Genomic DNA, 22,437 nt, shown 5'->3' on the forward strand with positions numbered 1-22,437 from the left:
TTTTTCATCCTGAACATTAATGAACAGGGTAAAGTGGGGCTAACAAATGATGCAGAGAGATGGACTGCAGTCTGTAACGTGATAGCTTATTGTCAGATACTCATCTTAAGCAAAGCGCTTCAATTAAACATAACTAAGTTTAAGGCTTGGTAGCTTTTAAAGAAGAAATATTGTATTGGAAAGGAAGTCATATAAGCTGCGTTCCAAAGTCTAGGCTGCATTTCTTGGCCGCTACGTCATAGAAGGCTGTTCTAAAGTGAAGTGTCCTTCATATACAGCCTAGAAATGCAGCCTACATTCTGAGTGATTTTCAGGACGCAACAGATGTATACCTTCCAGGCTTTCGTTTTTTGTGACAGCACTGGAGTTTCACAATTTAGCATCATGGAAAGGAATAAAAACATGCTTTTAATATTCAGCTGAGGGAAACTGGTAGGTTTTCGTGTTGGAGCAGTAACGTCAGCGATATCAGTACATGATGTGCCACCATGTGAGTTTGTCAGAGAAATATATTTAAACTAAGTCTGGACTGAACATCAGCAAGTTTAGCGATAAAAGCCGCACTGTCTCTGGCATTGTGTTACTGCAGTTTTATCACGGGAAAGATGTAACGCATGGCCTCAGGTGGCTTATTGCTTTTATAAAATGGCGGCCAACATTAAATGTGATAAAATACACAATGTTTCAGAAAACAGTTTGTTATTATTATTAATAAATGACACAAACAAGTGTTCCGCCAAGAAATGTAGTTCCCCATCGCTGTATATTGCGTTCATTTCATGAACTTTTTAACTTTTTTGTTATGAACAATGAACATATGATAACACAGCACTGTTTAATGCATAAACTTCTCTTTATAAATACTTTTTGGTCACCAAATTACCACCGCAAGTCTTATTGAGCACCAATCCAGCGGTGCCCTCTTCTCACGCTGGGGCTGAATCTCAGCCTGGGTTTGACACGACATTTACATGAACATTTGTAGCATGTAAGTCATTCAACTGACATTTTTTAGACTTTTATACTGCAGTTTTACAGTTAATCATACCGTGAGTACTTTAATTCAAGCCTGTGATATTAATGATGGAGTTGTTCAGACTGTTGGCTCTTTTAGCCTGTTTTTAGGCTGTTTTCAGCCCCTCAGTTTAAACAAAAAACTGGTTCTTACTTCATCAATATCCTCAGTGCTCCATGCGAGCAGCATTGGAGTCAAAGATTATTCCATTTACACCACAAGGGTATTTTTTTCGTGCTGTGCTGCAGTGATAGAGTTCAGTTGCTGTTAGGCGGTCATAGGTGTGTGTATATCATGGATTTTACAACGGCTTCAAACGTGGCTCAGCCAACCAGATTTTAGGACCGGAACATCATAATTACTCATGAATATAAACTAAACTTTAACGTTTTACAGTCCTGTCAGAATGTAATATCAGCGTTTTACTGAGTGGGTCTGTCAGCTTTGTCCATTTTTCCATGATGGAACAAATAGCCGTATAGAGATTTCAGTGTTTGAATAGTCAAAATTCAAGTCAAGTCAAATTTATTTGTATAGCGCTTTTTACAACTGATGTTGTCACAAAGCAGCTTCACAGAAATCCATTAAGGACAAAGTTTTAACATGAAATGTAAATCCTCCAGGTGAGCGAGCCAGGGGCAACAGTGGCAAGGAAAAACTCCCTCAGAGCTGGGGAAGAAACCTTGGGAGGAACCAAGGCTCACAAGGGGGGACCCATCCTCCTCTGGTCAAACTACCTACAAAATTATTATACTACTAATATTAATAGTAGTAGTAGTAGTAGTAATAGTTAGGAGAATAGTGGGACATCCCCAGTCCTGACCACTGATGTATGGGGTGAAGGGGGCCTAACAAATTATGTACTACAAATTATGGACTACTGTAGAACTACAAAGTCCATCTAAGTGATAGGTGAACCTGATTGTATAGATACTGAGTGTAGACACAAGGCAAGTGTACCAAATAAAGTATCCAGAGAGTGGATATAGACTCTGTGTTTGTGTATGGTCCTCTAGCAGAGGCTGTGCTGTATCTCCTCCACGCAGGACTCTTGGGGATGATATGGTCCAGACACACACACGTTCACCCTCACTCATTACTGAGGCTGTAGTGCTGGGTGAGCGGTGATAAGACTCTGAGGACGAAGGACAATGTCATAACATCACTCTCTCCACTCCTGCTGTATTCATGCTCTCTGCTCTCACCTACAAGAAGAAAAGAGAGGATGATGTTTATTTTTGTCGCCGCATGTTTAACCAGTCTGATAACACATTATCTGCAGCCTAGTCAGTGACTGGGCAGTCATGTCCGTCAGTCACTAGTTTAGAGGATGGTTTATACATCGTGTCATATTGAAATCTTGTATATCCTTTTTTGCCATTTTTCTACATCATAGCAGCACAGCAGTTACATTTTGTAAACATTTCATGACAGCCTGACCAAAAGAGATGGTGCAAAGATACTTGGAATAAAGTCTCTTTACATGACAATGTATATATTTCAACAGCAAAGATGTATTGGCATTGTGTTAAATAGAGCTGCAGCGATTAATTGATTAGTCATTGACTATTAAATTAATCGGCAACTATTTTGGTAATCGATTAATCTTGAGTGTCATTGATGATAATAGTTAGTTGCAGCCCTAGTGTTAAATTAACCATGAGGATTTTGTCATTTTTGTGTATTTGAACTTGATTATAAGTAATTGTGTGAGAGCACGTTCTGCCTCACCCGTCTGGACATGCTGTGTCACAGAAGTCAAAATGAGATCAGAGAGATGTTTCATAAAGCAGGTCAAGTTTAATTGGTTGTCAACCTAATTGCAAACATTAAAATATTAAATTAAAATTGCAAAGTTTGGCCTGATCAGGACTTTGAGGGCGTTTCAGACCACATGGTGATGGACAGTGGCATAACCATGGCAAGCTTTTTGAGCTTTTATTTTCTGGCAGCAATTGGACTTTGAATCCATGTGAGATTACAAAGAGACTACGAAGGAAACTTTACATCCAGATGGGAGTGGCTGTAGTGGTGATAGGTTCTAGAGGGTTTTTGGCCAAACACAGCCATTGTTTGATAAAGTGTAGTACTGAGGCTGAGGGACTGTGATGGACAAAAAACAGTGTTAACATTAGTTGGTTAAGTTGCTGTATAAAAAGTATGTTGAAAGAACTTAAGCATCAACAGACCGACCGACCGCTTTATTAATCCCAGTCGACCGACCGCTTTATTAATCCCAGTCGACCGACCGCTCTATTAATCCCAGTCGACGACTCCTTTTTTTAATCCCGACCAACCGACTGCTTTAATAATCCTGACCGACCGCTTTATTAATCCCAACTGACTGCTTTATTAGTCTCAGCCGACCGACCGCTTTATTAATCCCAGCCGTGCGACTGCTTTCTTAATCACGGCCGACCGACCAACTGACTGCTTAATTAATCCCAGCCGGCCGACTGACCAACTGACCGCTTAATTAATCCCAGCCGACCAACGGCTTTATTAACCCGACCAATCGATCGACCGTTTTATTAATCCCGATCGATCGACCACTTTATTAATTCCGCCCAACCGCTTTATTAATTATTAATACTTTATTAATTCCGCCCGACTGAATGACTGCTTTATTAAATCCCAGCCGACCGACCACTTTATCAATCCCGACTGACTGACCAACTGACCACTTTGTTGATCCCAGCTGACCGACGACCACTTTATTAATCTCAAAGGACCGACCGCTTTATTAATCAATTATTGATTAATTAATCATATAAATCCTGCTTTGAGAAATATCCTGCAGGTGTGGACTTGTTGTTTTTTGAAACTACAGTAAAAAAAAAAAAGTCTCTCTTTGACTGACACTCTCTCTCTCTCTCTCTCTCTCTCTCTCTCTCTCTCTCTCTCTCTCTCTCTCTCTCTCTCTCTCTCTCTCTCTCTCTCTCTCTCTAGGTTGCTATGGCGTCAAGCCAGACACTAAGCAGGAGGGTTGGATGTGTTCTCGGTGTACTGCAGTGGCCTGGACAGCGGTAAGTAGAGCAGACACGGGTGGTGCATCACACATATAATGGAACTCAGTATACGAATATGAATACTGCACAATATCTGACACATTACACTACTGACCACATCAGTACCTTCAGCATTCAAATCACCACACAGGTTTTATGTTGATCCTCTGATCTAACATCTGATAATTAATGCGGAGATACTGGCTCATAAGATGATTGAGTAATATTGCTCTAGTCTGTGCAGTCTGAGAACACTGTGTTCAGAATACACACTAGCTAATTGTGTGGTTGTGTGTTGCAGGCCTGCTGTTTGTGTAACCTCAGAGGAGGTGCGCTGAAGATGACGACGGACGACAGGTGCTGTAACTCGTCCCTTTTCAGCTGTATCAAAGCAAGAGTCCTGTGAAAAGTTGGATTTAAAGGGTCCATAATAATACATTTAAATGTCCCTTGCTTTATTAAAAGGAAAGAGTTTGATGTAGTTTGTAAACAGTGTGAAAGTTTCAAATCATAACTGAACTCTCCCCAGTCTGTACAGTCCGTATGTAGAAACTAAGCTGCAAAAACAGCTCATTTGGAATTTCCTGTTTTTCTGATGTCACAAAAACCTTTGCATTTACGTGCCTCCATTTATTCAGCCTGCAGTAGCTTACGCTCAGCTAGTCATGCTGAAGTTATAAGGGGTCTTTCAGCCTGGACTGCTTTTTTAAGGAGGCACGAAATAGGACAGCCAATCAGAACAGAGCTCAGAGCACAGTTACAGAAACAGCCTGTTTGCAAAGGGATAAAAAAAAGGTTGAAAACGGTCATGTAAAAATGAATTATGACTGTTGTCGTAAAATAAACCTCACCAATGTTTTCAGTGGACCTCAGAGGGGAAAAAATAAAGTACTTTGAAAATGTAGGCTATGGGCCCTTTAAGCAGCTTTCCTCTGACCTCAAAACTAGTCATTCACTGGTGTCTGAAGCAAAAAATAAACAAAAGTACATATAAAATACTTTGTACATAAAGTCTTTGAGATGGCTACTTCTGTTTTTAGCTGTGTGACAGGCTCATGTCCATGTTTATAGATAATAGTGCATCATACAGTGTCAGAAACCTATCGCCATTGTCAGAAGATAACCTGTTTTTAAAATGGTAACTTTACAGGAGAAGGAAAAAACCTACTTTCCTTTTAATGTAAGTCAGTGGAACCAGACTTTTTTTCAAGTCATGTTGGGCTGTTTCTTTTAGTCCATTCTTCATGAAATTTACACACAATGTAAAGAGCGACAGGCATTTTCAAAATATACCAAAAACTGAAAAACGACAACAAAAATGGAGATACAAGGTTTTCTTCTGACAGCAGCGATAAGCAAGTCTATTAGAGATACTATACAACTCCACGCAGTTTGAGGAAAGGGTGTTCTGATTTATCTAACTGGGTGGGTATAATCTTCCATCGTTTGTTAGCTACATTAGCCTTGTAACGCCAGTGTAAATCTAAAGAAGTAAGCTTCGGATACTTGTCATGTCTTGGTCACTTGCCCACATTTGGGGTTAAAGGTGGAAAACGCTATACATTTGTAGGTTAAAGCTAGTCACTGTGTTACAGCTGTGCCATGCATACTGTAAAATACCATGCAAGTAGGTTCACAGCGATTGAACCTGTACTCTGCATTAAAGCTGCTGTACGTGGCATCTGAAACTAAAGGCTAACTGTGATGTGTCTGTGTGCAGGTGGGTGCACGTGATTTGCGCCATCGCTGTGGCTGAGGCACGATTCGTTAACGCCGTGGAGAGAGAACCTGTGGATGTGATGGCCATCCCAGATACCAGGAAGAGTCTAGTAAGTGTGTATATATTATAAGAAAGACTTACAATTATGGCTGGGGCCACCTATCAGTTTATCAGTAATTATCAATATAGTCATGAAATCATTTATTATCATTTGACATATATTTAGTTTTTTTAAATTTTCTCTTTATATGCATGAATTACAAAGTGTAAACATTTGCTGTTAGAGACAGAATTTTTAATTTAATTTTAGTTCACTGTTCATACTGAGTCTGTTTTTACAGATGAAAGCAGCAGACTCAGGTTTTCACACACTTTCACATCAAAAGCACTTTGGCCTGATGTTTTCAAACACGCTGAATGCGAGAGAACCGGATCCATCGAGTAGTCACAATGGCAAAGTTATCCTTTTTCAGCTGACGCAACTCAAAAGACTGACACTGTGTACAAGCCTAAAATAAGAAAAACAAAGTGTATGTTTTCAAAAGCTCATGTTCCTTTTGCATCAAAACTCTCAATATTAAGAGGCTTTATGGCTTTGCACTCGCACTGATGAAAATGGAAATTATCGTAGATAAACTGAACATGAGTGTAATACACCCATAGTTTTAAATAATGCAAATATATATATTTTTTATTTTAGCAATAAATTCATCCTAATCATTTTTTCAGTCCTGCTTATAATAAATGTTACTAGCAGGATCTACATCTGTTTCTGAGTTAAAGGCTGTGAGTTATCTGGTGCTTTTTGTGGCTTAAGCTGGCCAAAAACTGCTAACTTTGACATGTAGGGCCGTTTGACTGTCATGCGACAGAACCACCCACAAGCCATTGTTTTTGTCTAATGTTTGGGGGCAGTGACTTTTAAAACAGAGCTACATCTGAAACAACAAAGTGGTATGTGTTGGAAAACAGGCGATAGTATCTCGTTTTCTAGCTGCAAAACCTTGAACAGCTTAGCTGCAAACTGCGAGCTAACTGTGTTTCCAGTTAACATATTAACAACACATCTGCTTAACGTAAGTAATGTAATGCTTCACTATTGATACTTCACTGATATATTGTTGATGTGTTACTGATAATCTATCAAGAGTTTATTAATCATCTACAAAGGACCAATCAAAATAAAGTGTTACCTAGATTGGTGCTGAGCATTAGCCGATACTTTAAATTCAGGTACTGGAATCGAGTGAAAAAGGATGGATGGATGAGCAGTGGACCTGTAGTTGAGGAGCGATAGTGTATGTGGAGGTAGGAAGGTGCATTTTTAATGATGTGGAATGGCTGTATAATCAGGTGGTGATTCTCACTGGGATAAATAGGCTGCACCTGTTCTTCAGACAGGAGGCAATTTCTGCATCACTGCTGCACGTCTGAACACGCACATCTGCATATGTGCCATGCATGTACACTGTATGTCCAAAAGTGTCCACTTGAGTGAAATTCAGCTACTTCAAGGTGACCTAGTGCTGACACAGGTGTTCATTTGCGCACACACAGCTTGCAAAATCTCCATAGAAAACACTGATTGATAGAATGGACCACCTGCACATCAACCAAAGGCAGCGGTCGGCAACCCAAATGTTAAGAAAAGCCATTTTGTCCTTTCAGCAAAAATCAAACCACCTTGGGAGCCACAACATTTTATGTCCATTTTGTTGAAGTAACATTTTACCATCTTGGCTCATGTCTCAGTATGTGCTAATGTACTACTATAGGCTAAAAATATAATATGAACAAAAAGACAGACTTACTTTGCTCTGCTTTAAGCTTTAGCTCAGCTATAGCCGCTTTTCTCGCATCTCCGGCAGGAAACATTTCCAAAAGTAGAACAGTTTCTTGTAAAATGTCTCTCAATGTTTGACTTTTCAGGACGCTGAAGTCAGCTTCTCATTCGCCAGCTTCGTGTTCGAATTTTCCCGTTTCACCTTCGTACAAGAAGGTGGCGAATGAGAAACTGACTTCAGCTTCACAACTTTTTAGTGTTTGTCAGTTTCTCGTTGCAGATTAAACGTATCAGGAAACCAGCTGAGTGAATATAAACGCAAATAAGTCTTGTCTCCAAAGTATTGATGTTCGTTTTAAATCTTTCTCTTTGCTGTTTCGTTATCTACTAGCTAGGCAAGACTGTCGTCTTCGTTGCTATGGTGACCAGCAGTCTGTGCGCTGATCTTCAGGGTTAAGAAGTTCTACATTAACTCCAGCATTTAAGACCATTTATTGTTAAACTGTGCGATCAGCAGAGCTTTATTTTACTGTAAAGGAGGATTATTTTATTTTTACCTACAAATCTAATTCTGCTGTGGCGCTGCAACAGAGCAGTAAAAGAGCCGCATGTTGCCACCCCGTGGCCTAAGGTCACCATGCTCAATGCCAAGCGTCAGCTGAGAGGTATAAACCCTCCAGCACTGGGCTGTGGAGCAGTGAAACTGCATTCTCTGGGGTGATGGAGCGCCATCCAATACCTGTGGGATGACTTGGAGTGATCCAGAATCGACCATCCAACATCAGTACCTGACCTCACTAATGTCCAATCAAATCCTCACAACAGTGTTCCAACATCTAGTGTTAAGCCTTCCCAGAAGGGTAGAGGCTGTTACTGCAGCAAAGGGGGACAAACTCACTATTATCACCCTTCATTTCAGAAGAAACAGGATGGGCCAGTGTCTACAAACTTTTGGACAGTGTATGTGCTCATGAACCCACACTCATATACCCAACTGGAGAAAAGTGCCTCAGAAAGTCCCAAAGTGGCTGAAAATATATGATGTAATTATATAAACCGTTTATAGAAGCCCGTTAGTACCGTATTGCTTGCAGATGCCCTTCAATTAGACAGTAATCAAATCAGGGAATATACAGGCCAGCCTGGGTTTCCAAAAACCACTGCAGCATAATGATAATGATAACTGTAATTGGAACAGTGATTCACTTTGCTGTGACGCTTCTGGGAAACCAGCAGGTTTTCTGAATCATTTGCTTATTACCTTCAGCATAAATTCAGCAGGTTCACTTTTGCCTGTTAGTGACTAACTCTCTGTTCAATGCATTAAAGTTTTAAATAGTGGCCATAGACTCGGCTCAGCTCGTCAGGCAGCGCTGAGTCATTTGAGTTAAATCTTAAAGCCGGAAATTGTGCCTGTAGTCTCTACTCAGACTGTTGTATCTCTAGCTTGTAGGTTTCTGCTGTGTGTACTTTTGACTTCTTACTCCCACTTTTATGTCCCTGAACTGGACACAGTGGTTGGTTATTAGAGCTCAGTATGACTTTAGCTAAACAAACCTTTTTTTATTTTTTATTTATTTATTTTTTTTAAATAAGTGTGAGAGGATGTCAGTATGACTGTCAGAAACTTTAGTTCTTCAATAATTATTGCTTGTTGGTTGTAGAAAATGTCTTATCCATAGATGTATTTAATTCTCACTCATAGCTCATCGAAACAGCTCCGATTCTAAACTTTAGATCTGTACCATTTGTGTTTGTGAGTAGAGGAGATTCTTTATTCTGATTAAGTTTGTTATTTTTGTGTGTGCAGTCCTGTGTTGTGAAAAGCATCCTTCTTATTTTTGCCATGTTTTTATCATTTTCGTATTAAGGTTAACGGGAAAAAATGCAGGCTCAGAATGAGATACTGAATGTAAATGTATTACATAACTATGTAATTAATTACTTAATTACTAGAGCCTGACTGATTTGATTTTATGGAGCTGATCATTCCTTTTTTTTCAATAAATGTTTTAAACATTTTATATATATATTTTTTATAGTTATATTTTATACTGCACAGGTTTTACTTCAACAGTGCATGACAGAAAGATATGCTTCAGTTGTTATGTGTCACATTTGCAGTTTTGTTTTCTGTTAATAACCACTTATTTTTCTTATTTCTCATTAGTTCTCTTTATGAAAACACTTTTATCTTTAAAAGATCGCAAATTGAAATCCTGGCAAGACCACAACATGTAACTGAAGAGTTTAATTCCAACATACTGTTGATCACTTTGTAAGAATTTTGGATACTGAAGAACCCAAACCCGTTTCAAAACCAGGGAGCTAGTTGTATGTCTGGAGAATATCGCGCAGGTCCCAGACACCTAGCCAGCCTGTAACACAATGAACTGGTGCAGTTTTATAGCTGGACTGAAGCCAAGATTAGGCCCAGCCAATGCATGACAAGTGACAGGTGTGACAGACATGACCATGTAGGGATAAACAAAAATAGGCAGTTCTGTATACACTGACAACATAGGCGCACAATACTGAATATAATGACATATAATACAGCACTGAACACATTACAAAGCAGTACATTCCTTCAATATAATGAGTTATTTAAAATAGTAATAGCTGACAAATAGTGGAAAACTTTAATTTCTCTAATAAATGGGTTATGAATCATAGCATTGATATGTCTTTTATTATCTTGAAAAAATAGAAAGGAAAAATTCTCAAAAGTGGTCTACAATGCGTTTTGCACCAAAACCCTTCAAGATTGGTTCGTTGTCGGTGGTATTTTTTCTGTATCAACAAGATTTGTCAGTACCAGCTGATATAATTGGCTGACTGATATGTTGGTCCATTCCCTTAATTATATTAAATAACTTATGTAAATCAAATGTATATCAAAACATCATATCAATTCCATCAATTACAAATCGCACAAAACTCCATTTTCTTCACCTGTACTGATACTGATATCTCGCAGCAAATACGGATATCAGTTTTCTTTGAATGAGCTGTTTTTAATAGTCACAGCTGACGAACGTCCCATCTCACAGTTTGAGTGAGTGCTGTTTCAGGACAGATTTGTTACAGGATTGGCTCACATTCAATCTTTTTTCCCCTCCCAAACCCAATCCAGCATTTTCTGCTGATATCTGCCCCAATCTGACACTTGGTATCAGATCCGTACCATCTAGAATAGCAGTAATTCTAGTTTTCAAAGGCTTAAACTCATAGTAGGTTAATATGTTAGGACTATTCATTAGCTCTACAGACGGCTCCCAGGTGCATGTATAAATAAAAACACAGCCATTGATGCCCGTAAATCCCTTCCTGTTCCTTCTCCTCAGCGTTCAGCCAGTCTCATGATTCTGCTCTATGGAATATTAAATCACGCCGTGTGCGACTGGTGTGAAATATTCCTGCACCAGTGCTGTGTTAGAGAGTCTGCTGGACATTTGTGTGGCCAGCCTGCGAAGGCTGAAATGAAGTATTGACAATTTCATAAAGAAGTTTTATTATCTATCAATAAAACCCAGGTCAGCAGGGGGGTGTGGGTATCGCTCTCTGTGGAAATGCAGAGAAGAACATATTGAGATCATAGTGGGATTATATTGCCATGCTGAAGTGGGTGTGGCCTCAGCACTGCCGTCTGAGTGCCTGTACGGCGTTTCAGCAAAACCTGGCGGTTTATTCTAGCGAGATTCTGCAGAAGGGATTTACATTTTGAAGTTAAAGGAATGCTTTCCTGTTTTTCCAGCTGAATCTCTGTCTGCTGCATCTCGTTTTTTCTGTTCTTAGAAAAGATTTCTGTTGCAACCTTGTGAGAGAAATTAATAAAAGAAGGAATAAATAAATAAAATTAATAACCTCAACACTTTGATGTTATTAACGAGGCCAGAACAGCACAGAATGCAGGAAAAAATGGCTCTTCAAAATTGCAGTTTTGTCAATGGGCCATTTTTGTAGATGAGAGGTTGCAGAAGTCTAATACTGTGTTGTTTTCAAATGAATACAGTTTAAAATGCTTTGCTTCTCTCTGCTTTTTACAGAAGTGCATCTACTGCCACAAGACCACAAAGCAGATCTGCGGAGCGTGTATCCAGTGTTCGTATGAGAACTGCTCCACCTCCTTCCACGTCACCTGTGCCCACCTGGCCGGAGTGGTCATGAAGCCTGCTGATTGGCCGTATGTGGTGTCCGTCACGTGTCACAAGCACAGGCAGATCATTCCGAAGGTATGTGGATTCTGGCTTTGTATTATTTCACAATGAAAAAAAAAAATTACACCACCATACTGACACCGTCACTGACCGCAGCACAGATGTCACAACACAGATGTAGCTAGTAGTTGTAAGCCAACAAAGCTGAACAAGCAAAGGTACACAAACAAGTGAATTAGAGACTATCATGTGAAGTTATCAATCAATCAATCAATCAATCAACCTTTATTTAAACTCGGAATACATTGAGGGAGACCATCATTTACAGTGTAGCCGAGTTATACAGGAATCATGGATTGACAAGTTGTACAGTAAAAAAAAGTAAATCAAATACTATAATTAAATAATAAAAATCATAAAAGTAGAATTTAATAATAAGAAGGTACCAATAAACTGTTAAATCGGTAAACGATTAAAATGACAATATAACAACTTATTAAGTAACAGAGCAGATAAGGATAAAATAAATAAAAAACATAAATAAAAGAAATAGATATAAGACAATAAATTGACAATAACAAAATAAATAAAAAGAATACTAATAAAAGAAATAAAAAGAAAGTACAAAAGTAAAAGTAAAAACAATAGCTAAGACATAGATAAATAAAATCTAAAGAAAAAAAATTAAATTAAATAAAATGTTATCTGGCAAATAAGGCTCAGTGTTAATATTATAATTATAAGAAAACTGAATGGACATTTACATTTATTTAACATATGGTCAGATCCCGGGAATAACTCATTCCATGTTCTGTTCACAAATGCCTTCTTTTATAGCTGGGGTGCCCAAACGTTTTTTTTTTTTTGTCTTGGAGGACTGAAATGTGATGTTTGTGGTGGGCCGGGGCCAAAAAACAGCTAGCCAGTAACTCACTAGCTTTGTTTTCACATGTTGCCAGTATAAGTGGAGAAACTGTATTTTTAGATATTACAGGTTTTATAAACGTACAAAAACACTGCGCTGCTTTTACATTTGGTGAAAATATATTCTTCACATGATGGTCTCTAAATTATGTCTTGCTTGCCTACCTTTTGCTTTTTAAGTTTTGTTAGCTTCTAACCACTAGCTACGTATGTGTTGGTACATCTGAGCTTCAGTCAGTGACCGTTTTATGGTGTCTTCTGGTTTTTAATATATTTTACTAGATGCAAAACACCACACGGAACTGGCTTGTAAATTTTTCATGTTAATAAGATCGGACGTCCTCCACAAGGGGGCGCCATTAGCAAGTCGAATAGCTTTTGATGCTTCATAAGAGCAGTGCTTCACCTCAGTCACACAGCGTGTCCTTGTTTTTGTGTTTGTCAAAAGTAAACCAATGACTAAAAGTAGCTCAGTCAAAAATAGCTAAAAAATCAGTTAAACAAAAATGCGTTTCGTTGGCTGAGGGAGTTTCTGGCAAGCTTAAAAACAGAAACAAACTTGCCTCTATCACACACAAGAGCTCCGCCCAGTCTTTTGCAGCAGTGTGACTGTTCATACAAAATAAACATAATTTGATTTAATAATGCAGTCTGCGTTTCTGTCTTTGGTGCGACAGTTTCTCTTTAGCTTTAGTCTGTTTTCTGCCATTGTTCTGTAAAGCTTGTTCAACCTTGTTACAGTGGACATGAAGGAATGCATTTGTGGGCAGCGTATGTATAGGTCAGTGTTACGTTAGAATATATTGTGACTCTTTTCTGTGGTGCAGGTGAAGGTGGGCCCACGAGACCTCTCTCTGGGACAGGAGGCCATCGGCCGGAACAGCGACGGCTGGTTTTATCGCTGCACCATCATCGGAGTCGCCTCGCAGACCTTCTACGAGGTCAACTTCGACGATGGCTCGTACTGCGACAACATCTACCCTGAGAATGTACTGGTGGGTTCAGGATGACATGCAGACAAGCCTGTAGAATGACTTTTCTTTCTGTGTTTGTATTTTTTGTTCTTAATCCTAATTGGAATTTTGATGAAGTGGTTCTAAAATCTGATTAGATGAGCTGCTATAAATTAATCAGTATGCACTCATGTGGCCACATACATCAGTTGAGTTCTGTATTAATGCACCAAATTAGTTAAAACTGCTCAGGGATAAATCTCTCAGCATTGTTTGGCAGCTGTAGCCATGGAAATGTAGTTATACTACTTATGTATGTTTAGTTGTGTATGTAATACAAAGATATTTACATATGAAATACATACTAAAATCTCTGCCTCTCTGCATCTCAGAGTCATGACTGTTTGCGTAACGGTCCTCCTGAGCTGGGCGAGTTGGTAGTTGTAAACACGATAGACGGGCGTGTTCTCAACGCTTCCTTCGTCAAGGAGCACGTGCACCGATTTTATCAGGTACATTTTCTTTCTCTCTGTCTCTGTATGCTGTGTGTTTTGTGTGTGTGTGTGTGTTGACAAAGTGAAGGACTACAGGTGTGTACAGTGGGGAGGGGGAGATTAGTAGCAGCTGTATTAGTAGCAGCTACATTGTAGGCTGTAGACCAGGGGTGTCGAACTCAACCACTAAAAGGACCATATTAAAAAATCTCATCAAATCCCTGGGCCAGCTGTGTTTTTTTATTTCAATTTTGCTTAACATTTTGACCCAAACGGGCTATTGTTTATTCAAAATATGCCAAAACTGCTACAGCAATGTAGGCACTGAATACTGACTACAAACTGCCTGTTTGCTTGAAGTGGACACCAGGCATCTTTTTTTTTTTTTTGTGTAGCCACTGGCCCAGAGAAACAAGAATTCATTGTATCAACAGGCCTTCCTACTGTTTTTCCCGTTTCTTCCAACGTACTTAAACCTGAGCCACCGACGGGCCTGCCAGTCTACACCACAGCTACCCTTCCATTATCTGTAACATTAACGGCATAATTGTTGGGGGAAGGAGGTCGGAACACACTCCTGCAGTGCATGCTGGGGACTGTAGTGGATCTCAGGATGAAACCAGCTAATAAGAATAGAAAATAAAAATAATTTTGCGGGCTGAATCGGACTGTCATGGGCCTGACTTGGTCCACAGGGCTTGTGTTTGACACATGGGCTGTAGACACTCTCTGCCATAGATGTTTTGCTCCCAGACGCACACAGACACAAACACAGCGGTTATTTAATTGGACAGGGGGAGTTCGGGGAAATGAGGGGGAGGAAAACAGCTCTTCTTAGTCTTCTCAGCTTCAAATAGGGCTCAACTGGTATGAGATTTTTGTCACTGATATCTGTTTTCAGTAGCTAAAATGTGTATAACTGATAAAATCAGTCGATTAGGTTTGTCGTGATTGCTCAATTAAACTTAATAAAAAACAATCTATTTAATCATCCTGAAATCAAAATTGTGAGTATATGACAACGTAAAAAGTCTTGATTCTTGTTTCCTGTAATCATCCATCAGATGTAAAGACTTTTGCTGCCTCTGAAACATCATCTGAGTTTTGATTGTCATCATGTACCAGTGGGCAGGAAACATATTAACCACTTACATCAAGTCTCCCCTTCCCACCATCCCACCTGACATCAAGAGCTATCTGTCTGTCTGTCTGTCTAATTATTTATCTGTGTTTCTGTCTGTCTGTCTGTCTGTTTTTCCGTCTCTATATATCTGACAACAGACACTGTCCGTTTGTTGCAGTAGTGGTATCATCCTTTCTCACTCTTATTCTCAATCCCTTCTCTTTCTTGCTGTTACTTTCCTATTTATTTGCATATATTCAGCTGTTTAGTTGCTGTTCTCTCTCTCTGATGTATGTGTTTATTCTGAGTCAGCTCCTCTTAATGAGGGTGTAACTGCAGTGCCACACCCTCACTCTCTTTCACTCCGTCAGTCTCTCTTCTCCTCAGCTCTCCTCATTCTCCTCATCCTCCCTCTGTTATCAGCTCTCTCTGACTTTGTTCCTGATTTCTGATCAGGCAAAATCAGGCCACCTTTCGTCTCCCTAAAAAATTCTTTAAAAAGCTCTGCTCTGTGTGAAGCGGCTGCAGCTGCACTCGGGGCTGCGGGCTGGCGACAGGTTTGATGAGCTGTCGCTGAGCGCCGCGCCAGGCTCGAGCTTCTTACATCTGTTAAAGCTTCGTACAACTTTTTTTTTTTACCGTTGTCTTCAGTGGGAGCTTTAGGGAATTCAGGTGAGCTGGAGGAAAAAATTATGCCGTTAATGTTACAGATAATGGAAGGGTAGCTGTGGTGTAGACTGGCAGGCCCGTCGGTGGCTCAGGTTTAAGTACGTTGGAAGAAACGGGAAAAACAGTAGGAAGGCCTGTTGATACAATGAACGCTTTTAACATAGTGGAACCTTCAACGTTTCATGCCAGGACTCACATGTAGAGGTAGTGTTTGTCTTGAGACCCATTAAATACTTTGTGAAATAGGATACGACCCCATCAACCTCGTCTTTGTGAGATATTCCAAATGACCCTTTCTTTGTGTGAATTATTTTTTTTTCCATTTTCGATCATATTTCTGTTATTTTATGTTTCAAACTGTCCTACTATGTTATTTTTCCATTTTTCATGTGTTTTGTTTTCTCAGTTCCTTTTTGTTCTTCTTTTATTTTTTACTCGTGGTTTGTATGACTTGTTTAATTCATTATTACTGTTACTATTGTATAGTATGTCTACTGAACCCCAGGAAGAATAGCAGCTATCATGATAGCAGCTAATGGGGATCCTAAAAATAAACGGATAAAAAAGTAAACAAAAACATCCTTAAAAGCTTGTGAACTGAACTCTCTCTCTCTCTCTCTCTCTCTCTCTCTCTCTCTCTCTCTCTCTCTCTCTCTCTCTCTCTCTCTCTCTCTCTCTCTCTCTCTCTCTCTCTCTCTCTCTCTCAGGTGGAGTTTCAGGATGAGTCTCAGCTGTTGCTGAAGCAGAGTGAGATTCACTCTCTGAACCAGGAGCTGCCCAAGAGAGTGATGACCCGTCTGGTAAGTTTTTCAGTGAGCTATCAGTATAAAATGACACTATGCTTTTGTTATCAGTTGTAACTGCTGCATCTATAGTGGCAGAGTAGGGTAGAAGAGGGGTTCCCAGCCTTTTGCAACTTGCAGGCCGTGCGAATAACCACAAAAGCTTCTGTGGCTCACAAAAAGATTTTGCCAGTCTGAGCCACCTAATAAGAGCTGACCTTGTTTGGCAGCTACTCAGTGCTGGATCTCAGGCTAAAGAGAGGAAAGCTGCTAACGGAGTTCTGGCTCACTTTGACTGGTTTAGATAAATATTAAATTCAGGGCGTTTTCACACCGGAAGGTCCAGACCAAGGTCCAAAGCAAGGTCCTTTTTTTTTACATTGTCTACATTTGGTCCAGTTAGTTTTGGTTTCACATTGCAGTTTATTGAGCGCACTAAAGAACTTTGCATGACACCTCTGTGTCCTGTTGTTACCTACGTGACCTGCTTTTCTCTGTACTTAACATTGATTGATCTGTAGAGGAGCGTCTGACGTCGGCATGTCAGTTCATCGGGCATCCTTTTCCTTTTGAATGGAGAAAAGTGAACGTGTCTCGTTTTCTCAGAAAAAGAAGTGTAAATTTCATCAATTTTATGCATTTTTCAAGTCGACTTTTGACTTTTTCATCAGACTGAGTTACAGTTAAATATGTCATCTCCCCCCTCCCCATTTTCAGATTAATTTCCTTCTTTTAGTGTTTAATGAGTGACCGTAGTCTGCCTCAACTTCCTGTAATTGGTCTGAAAGTCCGAACCATCTTAAAATGTGTTTTCATACTGCAAACGAACCGAACCATGGTTCAGCTTGATCTGGACCGAGACCACCTCTTTTGGTTGGACCAAATTTTGGTCCTTTGGTCTGGACCGTGGTCTGAGGCACCATTCACACCTGCTATTTTGGTTGGGACCAAACTGAAAAGTCTGAAGGTCCGGACCAAACAAGGTAGTTGTGAAAGGACCCTTGCGTACAGCACAGACTGGTAGCTGTTTTTCATCTCTCGCGCACCTCATCGCAGCACATGCTGCTCACTGCTGTGTTTTCTTTGTTTTGGTTATGCCTGGTTTTCTTGCTTTTCTCTGTCTGATATACGGTGGCTGCTTCACTTGTAGATGGCCCAGCCTCAGGATCTTTTCTTTTGGCCTTTCTCCTGTTAACCGTTTTCCCACGATGGAGGGAAATTTTTCCATTGAGTTGCTCTGAAAATATAAACAGAACTAGTGAGCATTTTGCCAGAACATTTTTTTCTTGTTTAAAAAAAAAAACAAAAAAAAACTGATGGTCAGTAGCCCCCTAGCAGTACTACCACCGTCCACTGGGGGGCTGCAGCTCACAGATTGGAAACCAGTGGGGTAGAAAAAGCTGTCTTTGTCTTATCCAAATGGGATCTAACGTGGATTTACACAATCTGTCAACTCTACCTTTATATAAGTATTGTATAGGATGGACAAAATGTATTTAAATATATATCTGTATAATACAGTAAATTGTATTTTTAAAATGCAATACATTTACAGGGGAGCATAACGTTAGTGGATGGCAACCCTTCAGTTCTGGTCAAACCAAATCATTAGTCAAAATATATGGGGAAGCTGGATTCCCAAGAACAGGAATGTGAACTGTACCTGAAGAGGGCATATATGACATGCCTGAATAAGGACATCTGTAAGGATCATAAAGCACCTTACAGAACAACATAGAGTAGCTCATTAACACAGACTCTGATGTAAGAATAGTAAGAGACATTACTGATCATGTAAAAACCTTTAAACGTATTCGATTTGTGTAAAATATTGGATAGAAGAGGGTCAGCTATAACATTTCCACATACCAAATCACAAAACTCAAGTTGCTCAGGTTACAAGTTAGAAATCACCTGGTACTTTCTTCCCCCCAAATACCATCCAGCACTAATTACTAAAAAGTATTTAGTATTTCAGATGCAGGTATCCAGAATATTACTGTTCCCTGTCAGAATGTTGCGATTTTTGACTGTAATGTTCTTTTCTCTCCTGCAGGCGTCGGTGAACACTCAGGACCCTCAGGCTCAAACTCCTGACGGGCCTCAGGCTGCAAAGCGTCCAAGGCTGCCCACTCCGCCCCCCACGGCCACTACAGAGTCGCTGCAATCCCCCATCTCCTCCTATTCAGGCCTCAGTATTACCCCCGGCATCAGCACCAGCACTTCTGCCTCTTCTGACCCCATGGCTACCCCTCCTGGCCCCATGGCTACCCCTTCTGACCCCATGGTTGCCACTGTAGCTGTCCCTCCTGCCCCTCAGGCTGAGGCTGGCGAGCGCTACACACACAGCTCCAGCTACATCGCCTACATGGAGTCTCTCCTCAACTCGGACTTTCCCCCAGACGAGGGCGAGCGCGGGCCGGAGCCCATGTTTTAGCTCCGACGCTCCGCTGGCTCTGCTGGCCGTTCCTCCACATATAAAGACTCTGAGGACGTCCCATTACTGCATGTATTCTCTTTCTCTAGCTCTCTTTCGTTTCCTTGCTATTTTACTCTCTTCCTAGCCGTCACAAAGCCGCACAGCCAGCACGGGAGTGTATTTCACGAAGCGTTGCTCAGGTGACCAGATAACTTCAAATTAAAGCCTGTAAGAGGAGAAAAAAAATACTGATATACCTGCATTTTACAGTTGCGATTCGCCTAGTAATGCATCAAAATCAGTAATATGGCAAATTTAAAAAGGTTTTCCTGCATAATAATCCTGCACAAATCCAGAGCTGGTCAGTATCATCACAAAAAAGAGCATTGTGATTGGTTAGAGGCTCATTTGCATATTCTTCTGCAATGTAAGTATTGCAAAAACAAATTGTGATTAACTTATTATTCTAATTATTGTAATTTTTGGCTCAGGTGGTCCAGCTATCTGAGAGGTCTTGCTTTGTGAGATACCCCTGAGGTGGAGGTGTACGTTTCGGCTCTCTGGGGCCGCTTCTCCCCGCTCGCCCCTCATGCTTTAAGACTCCTTGCTCTCCTCTCTGATCCCTCCTTCTTTTTATCCTCCTCACTGAGGGAAAAAAAAAAACACACCTTTTTTTGGACGGACTGATCATTTTACCGTACGTGCAGCATACTTTATACTGAATTATATCGATCCAGTTTGAAATATTTTTCTAACTCAAGCCAAAACGCACCCTGCTAATCGGACTCGATGCAAACGGACAGTCTGTTTTCTGTACAGTTTCAAAAAGGATTTTTTTCTTTCTGTGTACGGAGGGGGGTCAACAGAAAGGGGGGGGTGGCTGGGATATGGGGGTTTAACACGAGTATTTAAACGTCTTTGACACATATAGATTTATTATTTGTATAAAGCAAATGGCAATTATGGCACCGTTAGAAGCTCCACTTTTCTGCCTGAGAGTTTGATGTAGAAATGCTGTGTTTAAGATTAGTTATAAACGTCTTCATAAACTCTTGTAAACGCATATAAGCGAAACGTTACGATGTATTTTCAGTGCCAGGTGTCTGGGCTTGTTTTTTTTTGTAGCAGACTTCGTATATTGTAGACTTGATATGAATAACTGTTCACTTTGTTCACGTTGTCCATTTTTATTACGATTACTGTCTTTTTGCTGTTATTGTTTCTATTTTTATTTGATTGGTGAAATTCTTCATGTGAAATGAACAACAGGATAGATTTTTGTTTGTTTTTTTTGTCAGCTTGCAGTTTTTTTTTTGTTTTGTTTTGTTTTCTAGAGAACAGAGTTTGTCACATAAGTAGATTTGAACCCCACACAGTCAGCGTTAAGCGTGTGTTTCAGTGATGGGCCTTCTCAAGGTGCTACAGACGTCCGAGACTACTGAGAGGCAGCTGTTCACGTCACACGCACAGCGGTGTAAATACCACAGACCTGCTATCACACTCAGCTCTGCCTCACTCTGCCTCTCTCGCCCGCATCTCTCTCACCTCTGTCTCTGAGGCACAGTTAAAGTGGAGGAAAACCACAGAAAGGATGGCTTAGAAACTTAGAAATCTTCCTCGGCACTCTTTCTTTTTTCTTTCTTTTTTTCTTTTTCTATCTTTTGTTTTTTTCTGTGTCTTCTCTCCTTTTTCTACTTTTTTTTTCTTTAGGTTTTTTTTTGGTTCTTTCTATTTTTCATTCTTTGTTCCTTCCGTTAACAAAATTATCTTGAGATAATGAGTTACTTATGTTGTTATCTCAAGATAACAAAATATTATTGAAATAAAGTTACTTATCTTGATATCTCAAGATAACAGTTATCTTGAAATGAGTTACTTATCTCAAGATAACAAAAATGTCTTGAAATAATGAGTCACTACTTATCTCAAAATAACAAATTACTTAACTTGAAATAAAAAATTACTTATCTCGAGATGAAAAAAGTTATCTCGAGATAACAAGTTACTTACCTTGTTATCTTAGGATAACAGTCCAGAAAATTATAGCAACTGCTCGTGGCCTCTCCGGACTTCTGTACCTTCCTTAATTTTTCTTTTTTTTTTTCTTTTACTTTTTTCCCTTGTCTTTTTTTTCCTTTCTTTTCCCCTTTCATTTATTTATTTCTCTCTCTCTCCCTCTCTCTCCCTCTCTCTCTCTCTCATTGGCCCGACCCTGTGTAGTTAGTGTTGCCAGAGTGTCATTGAAATAGTGAGAACTAATGTTTTAAGAAGTCTAATTACAAAACCAAGATTAAGATTAGCAGCTCTATTTTCTCTCGTTCTTTTTTCCATTCTTTTTCCTTCTTTCTTTTTCTCTTTCCTACTTCTTTCTGTCTTTGTTTCTTTTTTCCACCTCTTTGGTCTTTCTCTCTCCCCCACAAACTGTCCGGCTCCTCCAGCAGCCATTCTCCTCCTCCTATCGCTCCTCTCTCACTCTTTCTATCCGTTATAAAAACACAGAGACCCGGTGAGCCAAAGAGCTCCTGCAGAAAGACTTTATAAACCCACACAGTGTTAACAGAGTTTAACAGTGAACCCTCAGCTGACTGTCTCTCTCCCTCTATAGCTCTCTCTCTCTCTCTCTCTTTCTCTCTCTCTCTCTCTCTCTCTCTCTCTCTCTCTCTCTCTCCCTCTCCCTCTATAGCTCTCTCTCTCTCTCTCTCTCTCTCTCTCTCTCTCTCTCTCTAGCTCACTCTCACTCGCGCTCTCTCTCTATAGCTCACTCTCACTCGTGCTCGCTCTCTCTCTCTCCCTCTCTCTCTTTCTCCCCCCCCATATAGCTCTCCCTGTCACCCTTCTCTCTCTCGCTCTCGCTCTCTCTCTCTGTCTCTCTCTCTCTCTCTCTCTCTCTCTCTCTCTCTCTCTCTCTCTAAATGACAGTAAGACTTGTCACTTGAGGGGACTCTGTTCCTCCTTCATATCCCTCCTCAGGAACCTGCTCATTCTCTTTATTTCTTTCTTCTTTCTTCTCTGATGTCGATGTCTCTCTCTCTCTCTCTCTTGCTCTCCCCCCCCATATAGCTCTCTCTGTCACCCTTCTCTCTCTCTCTCTCTCTCTCTGTCACCCTTCTCTCTCTCTCTCTCTCTCTCTCTCTCTCTCTCTCTCTCTCTCTCTCTCATCATCAGACAGGCTATTTGCTCACTTGATGCCCTCGACTGCTTTGTTGAGATTTGAGGCAGTTTTGGCTGAGAATATTTTTCTCTCTCTCTCTTTATTTTTTCTTGGGGTTTCAAACCATTTTGCAATAACTTCGTAACCTCTGGAAAGGGCAGATCTACTCCGAGACCACAAAGACTCCCGTTCTTTTGTCTGTAAATGTTAATCCATACAGAAGCTATCTGATAAAT

At 40.2% G+C, this 22,437-nt stretch overlaps 1 protein-coding gene across 2 annotated transcripts in view; it reads left to right on the top strand.

Annotated features, from left to right (window-relative positions):
• Positions 1–19,726, top strand: part of kdm4b (lysine (K)-specific demethylase 4B) — a 93,197-nt gene extending 73,471 nt beyond the window's left edge. For both annotated transcript variants that reach the window (XM_036586345.1, XM_036586344.1), the window contains exons 15-22: positions 3,965–4,041; positions 4,325–4,380; positions 5,744–5,852; positions 11,576–11,761; positions 13,438–13,605; positions 13,956–14,075; positions 16,557–16,649; positions 18,688–19,726. In XM_036586345.1, the coding sequence (XP_036442238.1) occupies positions 3,965–4,041; positions 4,325–4,380; positions 5,744–5,852; positions 11,576–11,761; positions 13,438–13,605; positions 13,956–14,075; positions 16,557–16,649; positions 18,688–19,068 (1,190 nt within the window). In that variant the 3' untranslated portion in view covers positions 19,069–19,726. The remainder of the gene's footprint in view (positions 1–3,964; positions 4,042–4,324; positions 4,381–5,743; positions 5,853–11,575; positions 11,762–13,437; positions 13,606–13,955; positions 14,076–16,556; positions 16,650–18,687) is intronic.
• The last annotated feature ends 2,711 nt before the right edge of the window (positions 19,727–22,437 follow it).

The sequence above is a fragment of the Colossoma macropomum genome, unplaced genomic scaffold (genome assembly GCF_904425465.1).
Source record: "Colossoma macropomum unplaced genomic scaffold, Colossoma_macropomum, whole genome shotgun sequence".
NCBI classification, from domain to species: domain Eukaryota; kingdom Metazoa; phylum Chordata; class Actinopteri; order Characiformes; family Serrasalmidae; genus Colossoma; species Colossoma macropomum.